At 38.2% G+C, this 17405-nt stretch overlaps 2 protein-coding genes across 3 annotated transcripts in view; both read right to left on the minus strand.

Annotated features, from left to right (window-relative positions):
* Window positions 1-642: 642 nt before the first annotated feature.
* Window positions 643-13422, minus strand: slc25a38a (solute carrier family 25 member 38a). The gene is made up of 8 exons (XM_082141674.1): window positions 12652-13422; window positions 12294-12355; window positions 8058-8192; window positions 7913-7990; window positions 6158-6337; window positions 5420-5588; window positions 4062-4228; window positions 643-1176 (listed from the first exon to the last, which is right to left on the minus strand). Exons 2-8 carry the CDS (start codon window positions 12306-12308, stop codon window positions 1054-1056), a joined length of 867 nt encoding a protein of 288 aa, XP_081997800.1. The 5' UTR covers window positions 12309-12355; window positions 12652-13422; the 3' UTR covers window positions 643-1053.
* Window positions 13423-13851: 429 nt separating this feature from the next.
* The window catches only part of myh9b (myosin, heavy chain 9b, non-muscle), a 53743-nt gene continuing 50189 nt past the window's right edge, over window positions 13852-17405 (minus strand). For both annotated transcript variants that reach the window (XM_082140406.1, XM_082140405.1), the window contains 3 exons: window positions 16915-17023; window positions 16655-16827; window positions 13852-15257 (listed from right to left, as the gene is read on the minus strand). In XM_082140406.1, coding sequence (XP_081996532.1) covers window positions 15149-15257; window positions 16655-16827; window positions 16915-17023 — 391 coding nt within the window. In that variant the 3' untranslated portion in view covers window positions 13852-15148. The remainder of the gene's footprint in view (window positions 15258-16654; window positions 16828-16914; window positions 17024-17405) is intronic.

Here is a 17405-nt window from a genome sequence, read left to right on the forward strand (position 1 = left end):
GCATTCCACATGTACAAGATTTGGGCTGGATCTGGGCTGACACTTTTGAATGAGGGTACGTTTACATGACAAACGATATGCTTAAAACGGAGAAGTTTTTCCTTTGAGTTTTTCGCCTTCAGACGACACCATTGTCAAAACGATCCCCGTTCATACGGATCCGCGAAAACGACTAAAAACGCTGTATTCTGCTGCTAGACCATTAGATGGCGATGAAACACTATAGACTGAACACGTAATACGCATGTGCATGACGTCATCGTCTCCAGAGATTCACGTTTTTGTTGTTTGCACAGAGACAGTTTTCAAAAACTTGCATTTTGGAACTTGTTTTCAAAACTTTGCGTTTTCAGGCACCCGAAACGCCGTTGTTGTGTAAACGAACGGCCAAAACGCATAAAAAGTTTTACGTTTTTAGTTGAAAATGGTGTTGTGATTATTATGGGGGCCGTTTGAGTTGAGCGTTTCCTTGCAGATCATCCCTCGTTTCTTCCTGATCTTCACATTCAGCATTCAAATGATTTGAATAAGGAGGGATTGTGTGAATGGAGGGAAGTGAAGATGCCCTGCCCAACATTTGTTCTTGCAGAAGCCGTTGCACTTGGATATACATCACAATAGGGAAGAAAAAATTATCACAAATTCTGTTTCATGTTGGCTTTAATAATAATAATTTGACTCAAACAACATAACTTTAACCTGCCAATCATAACCTGCAACATAAGACTATAAAATCAAACAGATTATGACTGTCTTAAAGCAGCTCATGAAGCAACACTATAAAAATGTTATAAGCAGCGTAATTTACTCAAAAACAGACAAGACAAGCTGAGCTGACATATAAAAGTGCGTTTCAAAGCTCATTATCTTTGTCCAAGATGTTTTTCACTTCAGTTCACCGTGAATGAGAATCAAAGCAGTTTGTGATGATCAAACAGCTCAATTTCTCTGGACCCACATGATCCTCTCCATGGAGGACCTCAGAGTCAAACACTGAAACATCAGACGTCCCGTGTGAAGATCTCGATCAGAGTGCGATGTGTTCGATCGTTCTCAGGACTGGAGGCCCATCTGAGCCATCAGCTGCTCGTACACCGTCCAGGCCATCGCCGCCATCATGGTTCTCCTCAGAGAGCGAGGAACAGCACCGCGGAAAAACCCCACCAAGCCCTGATCCTGACAGACAGACAGAGGCATCACTTCAATTAGTTTTATTTGAATATTTTAGGAATAGTAATTTTGTTGTGTGTGTTTGTCATTTTAATAAGCTTTTAATTTTTAAACTATATATTTATATGCTTTTTTTTTGGTGTTATTTTTATTTCAGTTTTTCATCATTTTAGTTTTAGCAATATCATTTTAGTATTCAGCTTAATAAAAAAAAATATTAGTGGAAGTGGATTTACACTAGAGGTCGACCGATTCATAGGTTTTGCCGATATATTGGTACCGATAGTTGATTGGAGTAGCTTTTAATTTTTTTAACTATATATATATATATATATATATATATATATTATATACAGTCGTGCCCAGAATTAATCATACCCCTGGTAAATATGATAAAAAATGGCTGTAAAAAATAAATCTGCATCATTTATCCTTTTGATCTTTTATTCAAAAAATTGGCAAAAATCTAACTTTTCTCAAAGTAAAAGAATTGAAAATTGGGGGGAAATCGCATTATAAAATAAATGTTTTTCTCGAAAACACGTTGGCCACAATTATTCATACCCCTAGAATTTTTTTATGAATAAAATATCTCTGAAGTATATTCCCATTAATATTGACCTTTTTTAGCACACCAGGGTGACTAGGAACATGAAATTGTCTAGCTATGACTTCTTGTTTCACAGGAGTTTAAATATGAGGAAGCACAAAGGCCAAATTCCCTGAATCATCCATCACAATGAGTAAAACCACAGAATATAGTTCTGATGTGCATCAAAAGATTGTTGAGCTTCACAAAATAGAAAGTGGCTGAAAGAAAATAGCTAAAGAATTGAAAATCCCCATTTTGACCATCAGGGCAATAATTAAGAAGTTCCAATCAACTAAAGATGTTATGAATCTGCCAGGAAGAGGATGTGTGTCTATATTGTCTTAATGGACGGTGAGGAGGAAAGTCTGAGTGGCCAAAGACTCTTCAAGGATCACAGATGGAGAATTGCAGAGATTAGTTGAGTCTTGGGGTCAGAAAAACTATAAAAAAAAAATCAAACAAAACCTACATCCCCACATGTTGTTTGGGAGGGTTTCAAGAAAAATGCTCCTCGCTCATCCAAAAACAAACTCCAGCATATTCAGTGGTCAGACACGACTGGAGCTTCAAACGGCACAGGGTTATATAGTCAGATGAAACAAAAAAAAAAGAGCTTTTTGGCAGCAAACACGCTAGATGGGTTTGGTGCACACAAGGATAAAAAATCTTCTATGATCTTTAATGTTGTGGGCCTATTTTTCTGCTGGAGGTCCTGGACTTCTTATTCAGAAACATGGCATTGTGGATTCTATCAAATATCAACAGATAAAAAATCTAAACCTGACGCCTTCTGCTAGAAATCTTATAATGGGCCGTGGTTGGATCTTCCTTCAGGACAACGATCCAAAACAAACATCAAAATCAACACAAAAATGTGTTAGGGAGCACAAAATGAAGCTTCTGCCATGACCGTCCCAGTTCCCTGACCTGAAGAGTGGAGTGAACTGAAGAGAAGAAGCACCAACATGGATCTGGGAATCGGAAGGATCTGGAGAGATTCTCTATGGAGGAATGATCTCTGATCTCTTGTCAGATGTTCTCCAAACTCATCAGGCATTATAGGAGAAAACTCAGATCTGTTATCTTGGCAAAAGGAGATTGCAAGAAGGTATTTAATAAAAGGGTATGAATAATTGTGGCCAACGTGTTTTGGAGAAAAACATTTATTTTATAATGTGATTTCCCCCCCACTTTCAATTCTTTTACTTAAATGAAAGGTTAGGATTTTGCCAATTTTTTGAATGAAAGATCAAAAGGATAAACGATGCAGATTAATTTTTTACAGCGATTTTTGATCATATTTACCAGTGCTGGGCAACGATTAATGGCATCCAAAATAAAAGTTTGTGTTTACATAATATATGTGTCTGTACTGTTTAATTATTTTATATATATATATATATATATATAAAAATACACACGCATGAATATATTTAAGAAATATTTATACATGTATATATGTGGCGAGGGGGGCGTGGTTTTGCAGAGTCTGTAGCGGGAGAGAGAGGACGGAACAGAGCGGGGAGTAAGTAGGTCAAGTGCAGATGATGAACACCTGTGTCTGATTTCAGTAATTGGTGTGGAGAGACCGGATATAAACCGGAGTGAGAGAGAGAGACGGACTGGGACCTCGTGGACTGTTGCTGTGCCTCCTGAGAGAGATCACCGATTTAATATTCTGAATTATTGATTGTTTTGTGGCTGTGCTTGTGCACGGTGAATGCGCTGTGTGCGCACCTTTTCTTTTGTTTATTTTTCTAACGTGAATAAAACGAGAGTCCCAGTTCAGCTGACCCCTGTCTTCTTCCTTCCTTGCTATTTGATTGCTGAACCTCATCACAATATATTTATTTATTTATATTTATATGGACGACAAACCTGTGAATTCATTTAAAAATCTCACATTCAAGAGGCTCAAACAGAATCTACCGACTTTTTTTTCAATATTTTTGGAATCTGTGGAATTATGAGGAACGCAGATTCAAATGTGAATATTGTAATTTTTAAGATTCAAACAGAACTGTTTATTTAAGCGTCAAAAACAGCAGGAAACTACTAGCCGATGGCGGAAGTGTTTGGGGAAACCTGTATGAACACAATCAGATGCAGTTCTAGCTTGTATGACTAATCCATCTAATGATTATTATTGCACTATATTACAGTAAAATCTGCCTTGCATCATGTCTATAAAACCCCTCAATCATGGTTAAATCACAGTAACATACAGCCTCTCATAGAAGCCGAGTGCCAGTCTGAGGCAGCAGAGAGAGGTGCATGTTGGGAGACGAGCATCTGTTACCTTGTAAATGTATCGCAGCACATCTGACGTCCTGCTGAAGACGTCTGGACTCACTTGAACATGAGTTTTCACCACATCCGCCGGCTGGGTCACGACGGAGGCAAGGACGCCGGCCAGAACCCCACAGCTGAAGTTAGCCAGCGGAGCGTAAGACGACTGACTGATCTCTGAAAGAGAAACAGAGTTTATCAGTGCAGGCTGTTACACAATGAAGGAATGACTGGACAGCTCTCTTATCTCATATGGAGAAACATTTCCACATCATGAGCAATATTCCTGTTACCGGTACCTGTTATCACACCGAACCTCTCAAGGCTCTGAGAAAAAAAAAAAGTCCCAAAATGACATGGGGATGGAAAAAATATGAGATGGGAGGAAAAACTGTATTTCTTTTTTGTTTACTTGCAAAATCTATGCTTTCCTATGAGAAACTTTGCGGTAATTCGCTAAATTTTAGTGTTCCCGTGAGACATGTTGCATTCGCTTGCTAAACTTGTGTTCCTTCAAGAAACTGCATTCACTCATAACAATTGCGTTCCCTAAGAAATTTTGAGTTTGCTCACAAAACTTCTTCTAGATATTTTGCAACAATTGCGTGTTTATATCTCACAATTCTGAGAAAAGAAATCAGAATTGCAATATATAAACAAAAAAAAGTCAGAATTGCGAGAAAAAGCCAGAATTGCAAGAAAAAAGTCAGAATTGCGAGAAAAAAGACAGAATTGTGAGGAAAAAATCCAAAATTGCGTGAAAAAATCCAGAATTGCCAGAAAAAAGACAGAACTGCAAGGAAAAAAGTCAGAATTGCGAGAAAAAATCTGAATTATGAAAAAAAAAGCCAGAATTGCAAGAAAAAAAGTTAGAATTGCGAGACATAAACTCGTAATTGCAAGTAAAAAGTCAGAATCGCGAGAAAAAAGTCAGAATTGCGAGACAAAAAATCAGAATTGCGAGATAAGTCGCAATTATCTTTTAAATTGCTTTATTCCCGAGAAACGTTGCATTTGCTTGCAAATTTTTTTGCGTTCCACTGAAAAACTCGTGAGACTTTTGAGTTCAGCAAGAAATTTTGCATTTGCTCTCAAAATTATTGCGTTCCCCTGAGAAAGTCACGTTTACTTGCAAAAAAAAAAATGTTGTGAGCAAACTAATAATATAATGTTTCCTCCCATGACACGAATGTTCCAGTGCAAAAAATAAATAAAAATAAAATAAATCCTAACTTTCCTTCTATAAAATAATTATGAGCCAGATGTTTCTTGGTAAAATGAACCCTTTAAGCTGCTAAAATTCTATTGAATCAAACACATATTTGAAGCACATGTAGTTTATATCACACTCTCAGTGTGTGTTCAGACCTGGTGGCAGTGAGTATTTGGCCTGGCTGTAGATCATGACGTATATCCCGGAGAACGGTGCGTCTCTGAGCAGTGTGGCCGTCAGACCGGAGAACAGGGCCTTGGGTCCCTCCGTCCGGCACACGGACCGCAGCGCTCCTGACACACTGCTGTACTGATAGCGGCCGCTCTGAAACACACACACACACATCATGGTTTCACACTCTCTCATGAGGCCAATCTACACTAGTGTTCAAGAGTTAGTAAGATATTTGAATGTTTTTAAGGAAGTCTCTTCTGCTCAACAAGGCTGAATTTATTTGATCAAAATACAGTAAAACACTCAAATATTATTACAATTTAAAAGAGCTGTTTTCTATGTGAATATAGAGTAAACTGGAATTTATTCCGGTGATCAAAGCTGAATTTTCAGCATCATTACTCCAGAGTCACATGATACTTCAGAAATCATTCTAATATGATGTTGAGAACAGATAATATTTTTGTGGAAACTGATACATTTTATGTTTCAGCATTCTGTGACGAATAGAAAGTTCAAAAGAACAGCATTTATTTGAAACCGCAATCTTTTGTAACATTATAAATCTGTTTACTGTCACTTTTGATCAACTTAATGCGTCCTTGCTGAATAAAAAAATTTTTTTTAAATAAAAATGCACATTTTGAATGCTAGTGTATTGATTTTTATTTATCTACATACATGCACACATACACACACACACACACACACACACACACCTCGAAGCGTGTTTTGATGACAGTGACAGGCAGCATGCAGACGCCGGACACACATCTGGCTCCGGCTCCCAGCAGCACTGAATGCAGGGGCCCTGGGGCCCCGTCAGCGAAAAAATGCTGCTTTAGTGTGAAATATGTGCTGAAGTAGATCCCGACTCCTGGAATACAGCGCACAAACGACTGCGGAGAGAGAAACAGAGAATATAATAGGGCTGCACAATTAATCGCAATGAAACCGCACGCGATTTGGCAAAGGCTGCGATTATTTTATGCCCAGTTTGTCAGTGCAGAATGGCTGATCGGTAGTAAATGCCTCTCCATCTGAACACCAGAGGGCGTCTCACACACACACACACACACACACCACATATCCATCTGAACACCAGAGGGCGTCTCACACACACACACACACCACACTTACATCTGAACAGCAGAGGGTGTCTCACACACACCACATATCCATCTGAACACTAGAGGGCGTCTCTCACACACACACACTCCACATATGTCCCGCCGCAGAAGTACGATAAAACACGTCATTCCAGGAAACCCCTATCGCTGTATCTGAATAAACAGAAGATTGAAACGCTTTGATTAAACATGACTAATAAACACGACTAATAAACACACAACTGCCTTATTCTGTGTAGGAAGCCTCATCATCTCACAGAAGGAGGAGCTCAACTGTCCCTATGAAGTGAGTTTGGAGTAAAAGCATGTTATTAAATTTTGTCTTTTGTTGAACAAGACTCATAAATGCTTCCCATGTTTGGAAAGATGTTTGACGCATGTTGCTTTTTCAAATGCATGTTATTAGATTAGATTAGATTAGATTCAACTTTATTGTCATTACACAAGTACAGGTACAAGGCAACGAAATGCAGTTTAGGTCTAACCAGAAGTGCAATAGCAGCAAGTGCAGGATATACAGTGGTTCCATAAGTGCAGAACATGGATATGTACTGAATAAATATAGAGTTGAATACTATTATAAACAAAAATTTACAGATAGATTTGTCCTATGAATATAATATACAGATAACTATTACTGTGAACAGAATTTACAGCTAGATATGTACTGAATATAATATACAGATGGCTATTACTATAAACAGAATTTTACAGATAGATATGTACTATGAATATATATACAGATGGCTGTTACTATAAACAGAATGTGAGCATAATATACAGATGGCTATTACTATAAACAGAATTTTACAAATAGATATATGTATAAGTTAGGCTAAAATGAGCAGTATAACAATGGATTTAAAGTAGTGCAAATAAAGTTTGGACAGAAGCTATCCGAGTGAAAGTGCAGTGGAAGTAATTGCATATTACAGTTAAAGTACGGTATTGCAAATGTATATGTAAACAGTCGGTACTGTAAATAAACAGTCGGCAGTGCAAATTGAGCATATTCCAGTCAAGGTAGTAGTGCAAGATGCATATGTAAACAGTTGTTACTATAATAACAGTCAGCAGTGCAAATGAACATTATAGTATTATTATTATTACTATTAGAGACTCAAACTCACAGTGCTTTCAGATGGAGCAGCGTTTACAGAGCTGTACGTCACTGACAAGCTGCACATAAAAAAAATTATCACAGCCTTTGCGATTTCATAATCGCGATTAGCCAAATCTGTTTAAGTGCGATTACATGTAAATTGCGATTAATTAATAGCCCTAGGATATAACCACACAAACAAACATAACAGAAGTATCGTCTCGGATGAGTGTGACACTCACAGGTGAGACGCCTCTCCACAGTCCCAGGAGCTTCTCGGTCCGCAGGACACTCACATACAATCTGTATTGTGAAAAGCGCTATACAAATAAACTTGACTTGACTTGACTTGACCAATGTGGAAGCCAGACTGAAGCGGTCCTCGACCCCGTCCCGTGTGTGCACTGACCCGGGCTGTAGCGTCTGCAGGCGCGTCTTCAGCAGGTCCAGGGGCTGGAAGAGCAGCGTGGAGCACGTCCCGCTCAGAGACCCACACATGAACGCCTTCAGGGCCGGATGAGCCTGAAACAGGGTTAAACAGGCATAAACAGTCAGTCAAAAACTGCTCTGATCATATCATTTTAAATAATTCTGATTATGGTAAAAAAATAAAAAATTTGTTTATAAAAATAGAATATAATATATATTTCACTTAAATGACAATTAATAGGTAATTTTCATTGCCATTCAAGTGAAATTACTGAACTTAAATATACGAGCTTTATAAAAATGATCATTCTAGAAGAAAATTTCAGATGGCACTTAGAGGCTTTTGCATCTGAACTCTTCATATATACATACATATATATACACACACATTTTATTTATAGAAACTAACTAAAATTAAAGTAAAAATGGAAAATATAAAAAAAAAACTAATTCAAAATATTAATAAAAACTATAATAGTATATTAGTTATACTAAACTTAAGCCATAAAATTTTTTGCTACTTGAAAAAAAAATAAAAAAAATAAAAATAAAATCAGCTAGTCAACATTTCTCAGTTTACTTGTTTTAAATTTTATGAAAAGAAGTAATCAAATAATACATATTTTATATAACATATAGCAATGTTTATATTATATTATATTATATTATATAATATAATATATAAATACATTTAAATGGAAGATATATATATATAAAAAATATATATATATATAAAATCTTAATATCTACCAATGATACGAAAATAACACTGTTACACATTAGTTTTAGCTGTGGTGTATTTTGGCCATCATAGACACACCGATCAATGAAAGGATTTCATGAGTGAAAGATATGAATGTGATGATGTAATGCATGACCCAGCAAAGATTCAGTTCTGCTAGACTTTAACTGAAGCTTTTCGCCTGTGTGTCTGTCTACCGTTTAACCAAGCCCCGCCTCTTTTCAGAGGACCGCTTCACACGGACCAATCAGAATGCAAAAAACGAGAGGCTTGGCTAAATCCCGCCCCTTCATAGGATTAACAGAGAAATTGGCAGTCTGCTTCACTTCTGCAAACGCTTGAAGTAAACAACAACAAACTCTGTATAATCACCCCGTTCAGGCCTTAAACTGAATATTACAATCACTATATATGATCAAATGCACTGAACATGTTAAACCCCATGGTTTGAAACGTGACAATCCTCCAGCTACTGTGATATGGCACAGTCAGAGCTAACTATCTGCCATATCACTAACCAGATAACATGACTGATATGACCCTGCAGAAACAGGGTAAGTTGATGTGACCGGATCGAGTCAGAGGTCAGAGTTCACAGGGAAACTGCAGAACAGACAAAATTACACATTTCAACTAAACTGAATGTCCAGTTTTGCATTATGTAGTGTATAGCCCACTTTCTGTTGCATACATAATACTGTAGAAAGTTGCAGGTGAATGAGATAGGAGGAAAAAAACATTTCAATTTCAATATATTTCAATGTTCTCTTGCAAACTTGAATTGTTGTGAGAAACTGCGTTCACTAACAAAACTATTTTGTTCATCTGATAAACTTTGCGTTGACTCTTAAAACTCTTGCGTTCCCCAGTGAAACTTTGCGTTCCTCTGATAAACTTTTCGTTCGCTTACAGAACTCGTGTTCCCCTGAGAAACTTTGCATTCCCCTGAGAAACTTTTCGTTCGCTCTCAAAACTCTTCGGTTCACCTGAGAAACGTTGCGTTCAACTGAGAAACTTTGCGTTCGCTCTCAAAACTCTTGTGTTCCCCTGAGAAACTTAGCGTTTATGCGAGAAACTTTTTGTTCACTTACAAAACTCTTGTGTTCCCCTGAGAAACTTTGCGTTCATCCGAGAAACTTTGCGTTCGCTCTCAAAACTCTTGTGTTCCGCTGAGAAACTTTGCGTTCATCCAACAAACTTTGCGTTCATCTGTGAATAATTTGCGTTCATCCGAGAAACTTTGCAATCATCCAAGAAAAATAAACTTTTCGTTCCCCTGGGAAACTTTGAACGTTGATCTGAGAAACTTTTTGTTGATCTGAGAAACTTTTTGTTCGCTCTCAAAACTATTGCGTTCCCCTGAGAAACTTTGCGTTCATTCGAGAAACTTTGCGTTCGCTCTCAAAACTCTTGCGTTCCCCTGAGAAACTTTGCGTTCATCCAAGAAACTTTGCGTTCATCCAAGAAACTTTGCGTTCATCCAAGAAACTTTGCGTTCGCTCTCAAAACTATTGCGTTCCCCTGAGAAACTTTGCGTTCATCCGAGAAACTTTGCGTTCGCTCTCAAAACTCTTGCGTTCCCCTGAAAAAACTTTGCGTTCATCCGAAAAAATGTGCGTTCCCCTGAGAAACTTTGCGTTCATCCAAGAAACTTTGCGTTCGCTCTCAAAACTCTTGCGTTCCCCTGAGAAACTTTGCGTTCATCCAAGAAACTTTGCGTTCATCCAAGAAACTTTGCGTTCGCTCTCAAAACTATTGCGTTCCCCTGAGAAACTTTGCGTTCATCCGAGAAACTTTGCGTTCGCTCTCAAAACTCTTGTGTTCCCCTGAGAAACTTAGCGTTTATGCGAGAAACTTTTTGTTCACTTACAAAACTCTTGTGTTCCCCTGAGAAACTTTGCGTTCATCCGAGAAACTTTGCGTTCGCTCTCAAAACTCTTGTGTTCCCCTGAGAAACTTTGCGTTCATCCAACAAACTTTGCGTTCATCTGTGAATAATTTGCGTTCATCCGAGAAACTTTGCAATCATCCAAGAAAAATAAACTTTTCGTTCCCCTGGGAAACTTTGAACGTTGATCTGAGAAACTTTTTGTTGATCTGAGAAACTTTTTGTTCGCTCTCAAAACTATTGCGTTCCCCTGAGAAACTTTGCGTTCATTCGAGAAACTTTGCGTTCGCTCTCAAAACTCTTGCGTTCCCCTGAGAAACTTTGCGTTCATCCAAGAAACTTTGCGTTCATCCAAGAAACTTTGCGTTCATCCAAGAAACTTTGCGTTCGCTCTCAAAACTATTGCGTTCCCCTGAGAAACTTTGCGTTCATCCGAGAAACTTTGCGTTCGCTCTCAAAACTCTTGCGTTCCCCTGAAAAAACTTTGCGTTCATCCGAAAAAATGTGCGTTCCCCTGAGAAACTTTGCGTTCATCCAAGAAACTTTGCGTTCGCTCTCAAAACTCTTGCGTTCCCCTGAGAAACTTTGCGTTCATCCAAGAAACTTTGCGTTCATCCAAGAAACTTTGCGTTCGCTCTCAAAACTATTGCGTTCCCCTGAGAAACTTTGCGTTCATCCGAGAAACTTTGCGTTCGCTCTCAAAACTCTTGCGTTCCCCTGAAAAAACTTTGCGTTCATCCGAAAAAATGTGCGTTCCCCTGAGAAACTTTGCGTTCATCCAAGAAACTTTGCGTTCGCTCTCAAAACTCTTGCGTTCCACTGAGAAACTTTGCGTTCATCCGAGAAACTTTGTGTTCATCCGAGAAATTTGCGTTCATCCGAGAAACTTTGCGTTCATCCGAGAAACTTTGCGTTCGCTCTCAAAACTCTTGCGTTCCACTGAGAAACTTTGCGTTCATCCGAGAAACTTTGCGTTCACCCAAGAAACTTTGCGTTCGCTCTCAAAACTCTTGCGTTTGCTCTCAAAACTATTGTGTTCCCCTGAGAAACTTTGCGTTCATCCGAGAAACTTTGCGTTCGCTCTCAAAACTCTTGCGTTCCACTGAGAAACTTTGCGTTCATCCGAGAAACTTTGCGTTCATCCGAGAAACTTTGCGTTCGCTCTCAAAACTCTTGCGTTCGCTCTCAAAACTATTGCATTCCCCTGATAAACTTTGTGTTCCCCTGAAAACTTTTTGTTCGCTCTTAAAACTCTTGCATTCCCCTGATAAACTCTGTGTTCATCTGATAAACTTTGTGTTCATCTGATAAACTTTGCGTTTATCTGATAAACTTTTTGTTAGCTCTCAAAACTGTTGCGTTCTCATGAGAAACTCTGCGTTCTCTCGCAAAACTCTTGTTATGGAAATAATGTAAGATAAAATACATTAATGCTTTTGCGAGCAAATGCAATTCTTTAGTTTTTTTATTATTATTTTTTTTATTATAAAAAACAAATTCACTGTCTAAACTTTTGACTATTGTATAACACGTTTGCAAAAAGCAATAAAACACACAGACTTACCAGCAAGAACTCCATGTTGTTTGAGATGATCAGTAAGTTTGTCCTTAAGAGCAGCTCAGCTTCTGAAAACACCAGTGATCTGAGAATGAATTACTGACCGCATCTATTTAATTTCACACAAACTAACATCACCAGACTGTTTATCTCAACACACACACACACACACACACACACACACTCACTCACTCACTCACTCACTCACGCGGTGCTTATTATTCTATGAGTGTGTGCACCGTGCCTCTCATTCATCCGCGCGCTTCCCACGTGAGGTGCACGTTCATTTGGTTCTGACTGAGTGATGTTTTAAGCCAGAAAAAGTAACAGCTTATAGGCTACTGAGTTATAAAGATCAGCTCACCTCTTCTAGTCTATGATCCGTGGCGGGTGTTCATCATTCTGGGAAATAGGGTTTCCAATTAATGTTGCTGCAAAGGTGGAGAATATTCCCAAATGACCTCGGTGGGTAATTACTAAGCTTAGAAATAAAAAGTAATAAAACAATAATATAATAATAACGAAAAGAAACAGAAGATGTGGCGATCACACACCGGGCATCAGTCGGTTCAGTAGCACTGTCAGTCTGTCTGTGCACGCGCTTCACAGGTAGGTATCAAAGAAAGGGGCGGGGCCTGGTGAAGGTGTGTCATACACTAAATCTGATTGGCCCATTACCAGCTAGCGGTTGCAGGACAGTGCCCAAATGTAACAGTTAAGAAATAGGCTAATGTTCTCTCACACAAGAAAATAATAGTAATAAAAATGATCTCAGGGAAACACAATCATAAACACACAGATTTATAAATTCGCTTCAATGTAAAGCAGATAAATCCGCTCAAAACGGCTCTGTCTGCATTTGTGCGCGCTCTCGTGGCAGAACTCAGTACAACTGCATTTATTATGTCTATGGTCAGTCAGAACTGGCTGTACCATTTCATTCATATGAACATACTGTTCGGGACAGATAGCCTACCGTGTGGCAACTCTCCTTTTGAAAACCATTTTCATCAGTAATTTATTAAAATGCTATAACGTGATTCATGGTGAACATAAACATTTAATATTGATTCAAATTAGCTTCCGTTCACATATTTTGCTAAATTGATTAATCCGCCAAGCAACAATGGGTTCTAGACGCGCGGGCTTTTTTCAAGAGAAAAACGTATGAAAAATATGTTTTGCCAATAAATACGGTTGTTGTATTTTCTTGTATACTTGAATATTTGTAACACACTCTCATTTTTTTTGTCAATTAAAACATATTTTGCCAATAAATATTTGGTGAGAAAAATAGGTAAAAGAAATTGCTGAGGTAGGAAACAACGGTTATGTTTTACATTCAGATTATAAGCATTTATTTTGTTTGTTGCTTCATTCATTTGATGTTAAAGTTCATTACTTTACAGGGCTAACGTTACATCTATTATGTGGTACAGCAAATTGTTGAAATTAGTGGGTTGAGCAGTCCATTTTACTATTTAAATAAATCAGTTTATGGACCTTGTTTTGTAGCTAGAATAAAATAAAAAAAACATCAAATCAAGAGACATCCACAAAGCGGTTTTGGAAAAGCCATTTTATTGCATATCATTATAACGATTTATGACAAATCTCTCCAGATATCATTTAGGAGCTGCAGAGAGAGAACATAACACAACATCACAAAGTCATTATTGGGAGACAATGAGAATGAGAGAGAAAAATGCTTCTCTCATTTCTCTCACTTCCCAGCAGTGTGAGCGGAAAAGCAGAAACTGAGCACGAGCATCGAGGAGTGAGATCGCCAACCCCTTAAAATCCTCAACAGAATAATCTCTGCCTTTCTGAGAGAAACCCCGAAAGAGAAATCAAATACAGATCGCGGAATAATCAAATATGATGTCAGAGAGTTTTAAACGTGATCAGAGGTAGCCACGGAAACCGTTCCATATTTCAAAAACTCCCGCCAAACGGTGGATTCCCGCCCTGCGAAGCCGTGCTCAGAGTTTACAGTGTGTATGTGTGTGAGAGAAACCGTCAACCCATCCACCCTTCATGCCCTGAACATTAATAAAGACACATATACTTGAAGGAAAAGAGGATCAGAAAATATCCAAATAGTAGATTTAAGGCGATAGTGCATAGTCTAAATGAGTTCGTGCATTGCCTACTCTGTCTTTATTCCTTCAATCTGCAGCAACAGTGTGAAAACACACACCCCTTATATTGCTCAGAACAAACAGACACAAATCTTTCCCCATTTCATGTGCATATATGGTGACAAACAATCTCTAATATTTTCCGTGCTGGTTTGAATTACTAAATGCCTTATTTGTGTGTAAAGCCCAGAAAGCGTAACTGTATGATACTATCTGTAATTATCATCACAATCTCTTATTAACCAGCAGAGGCGCAAGCGCTATGTTCATCCTTATACCATTATAAAAACTTACGAATAAAATACAGTTGTGTAGAAAGCAACGTCGCTTTGGTCCCCTTCAAATAAGTTCTTTCTTCACTTTTTTGTTTTTTACTCATTTTTTTTCTTTTACTTCACTTAGAAAAATAGATCCAGAATCGGGACTATCATTGAGGGAATGTGTCCTTACAAAAAATATCATTCCGCTCTTTTCTAATCTAGACGATGACATGAAAACACGAATTTGGTCCTCAGTGCGAGTGAAGCTGTCGAGTGTGATTGTCAAGAGAACCATTGTGTGTGGTTTTTTTTTAATACACTATGGCACTAAAATAACGATAATATAAAAAGACGAGAAGGAATCTCTGAGTTTTCCTGGACGTTATCGTCCGAGACGTGTGTGTGTGTGTGTGTGTGTGTGTGTGTCTGTGTGTGAGGGAACGCTGCGGTTCGGCTTCTTTCACTCTGGTTTGGGTTCGGGGGTTTCGCTCTTGGCCTCTGGGTCTTCATCGCTCTCGATTCCCGAGCGGCTGACGATGCGACGCATGGTGAAGGGTAAATCTCCACGCCTGGACACAAAAACACACATTTCAATGTCAGATATGAATTTGATCACATATGCAAGGAACTGGGATATTGACCCTCTGGCGACTTGTCCTGAAAACGTTTTTTTTTAATAAATTTTTTAAAAGTATAGGAAAATTCTGGAAGCTTGTTACACGGAACGCAACTTTTTATTTTCTTTATTTTATCTCATTGTGCCTTTAATTTCATAAACTCAAGACTTTCTTTCTTGCAATTGCGTGATATAAAGTCGCAATTACCTTTTAAATTGTTTTATTCCGTGGCGGAAACAAGCTCAGATAAAAAAAGAACAATAGAAAAATTCCAAATAGTTTAACATAATTGGAATGTATTTTTGGAATTATTGTATATATAATTAAACCAAAGAATGTATTAATTTATATGATAAATATAATAAATCTAGAAACTAGATGAGGTAAAATCAACCATGCGTACGAGTTGACATTCCCTTTATTTGTGCTTATGTGAACCAGTGTACACTATTATAGTTTTTATTTTTATATTTTCAATTTAATTTGATAGTTTTAGTAATTGTATTCAATTTCTGTCATTTTTTTATTTTTTTTATGTCTAAATAGTTTGTATTAATTTAAATTTCAGTATTAGTTTAGTATCAAAAGTTAAACTAAACCAAAATGAGACATGCTAGCTGAAATTGTAGCTATGATTTCTTTTATTTCAGTTAATGTTTATTTTAGGTAACAAATGTTTGTTTATTGTTTTAGTTTTCAATAATAACCCTGATGTTAACGTGCTATAATTCTGATGAAATGTACAATTTCTCAAATTGACGGATTAATAATTGCAACTGAAATTTTGAGCAAAATGACGAGAGTAACCGTTATGGTTTAGCTGTGCTGTTCTTGCACACCTGAGTCTGCTCGGTCACTTACAGTGTAAGCCTTCTTTACTTCGGCTCGTTTGATTTACTTTATTGTTGTGAGAATTAATAATATTAACATAAGGTAACACTTTATTTTACAGTGTCCTTGTTACATATGTTACATAGTAATAACAGTAAATTATGCATAGTTACATGCAACTAACCCTCAACCAAACCCTAATCCTACCCTAACCCTATAGTAAGTACATGTAGTTGCCTAATATTACTCAGTACTTAAATATATATAATTACACTGTAACAATGACACCTTCAAATAAAGTGTAACCTAATATTATATAACCAAAATATAACTTACTTTATTTGGATGGCAAAAGGTGATTGAAATCTAAACTTGTCATCTCAAATAACCGCAATGAACCGTTTATAGTTTTAGTTTACAACAACCCTGATGTGAACGTGCAATAATTCCGATATGAAAAGTCTCAGTACGTGTCATCGGTCGTGATGAATAATTGCATCTGTGGTGTTGTTGCGCACCTGAGTTTGCTCTTCAGACTGTTGACCTCACGGTTCATGGCGTCGGCCGATTCGGTGGCGTCCTCCAGCTCTCTCTGCAGTTTCCTGCGGTTAGCGTTCGCTCGCTGCGCCTCCTCCTCCGCCTCCTCCAGCTGACGCTTCAGCTGCTTCATGCGGCTGTTCAACTTGTCCGACTGCAGACAATCACAACCAGCGTTACAATCTGCTCAAACGTGCTGCGGTGGTGTAATGTGCACAGAGATGTAGAGAGCGTGCGTCACCTGGTCTTTAAACTGCTCGGAGTTGCGTCTCTCGTCGTCCACCTGCAGAATCACCTCCTTTAGCTTCTTCTCTGTACGACGCACCAGTTTGGACGCCTGCTGCCGCTCTCTAAACACACACATCATACACAATCAGTCCAGTGCTTTTACTGTCAGTAGAAATATACATTTAGGTCTACAAATAAAAATGCATCCAAGTTTGTATGTAATTGATATATCTTGTATGGTACATAGTAGGGGTGTCACAATATATCGCAATACAAAAATGCAACAATGGCCCTGTCCCAAATGGCACACTCCGGACTTGTGGACTTCCTCAGAGTCCACACTTTGGTGACGTCATGTAGTGCAGACCTATAGGGCCCTTGGCGCGAGTCTACGAGGGCGCATTGAGAGGTATTTTTGGGACAGACTCGAACGGCATGCCGGAAATAACGGTCTGGTTGTTGTTGGACAGGAGAAATCACATTTTTGCGCTCCGACGTCTTATC

This window comes from Leuciscus leuciscus, assembly GCF_965113295.1.
Source record: "Leuciscus leuciscus genome assembly, chromosome: 1".
NCBI lineage: Eukaryota > Metazoa > Chordata > Actinopteri > Cypriniformes > Leuciscidae > Leuciscus > Leuciscus leuciscus.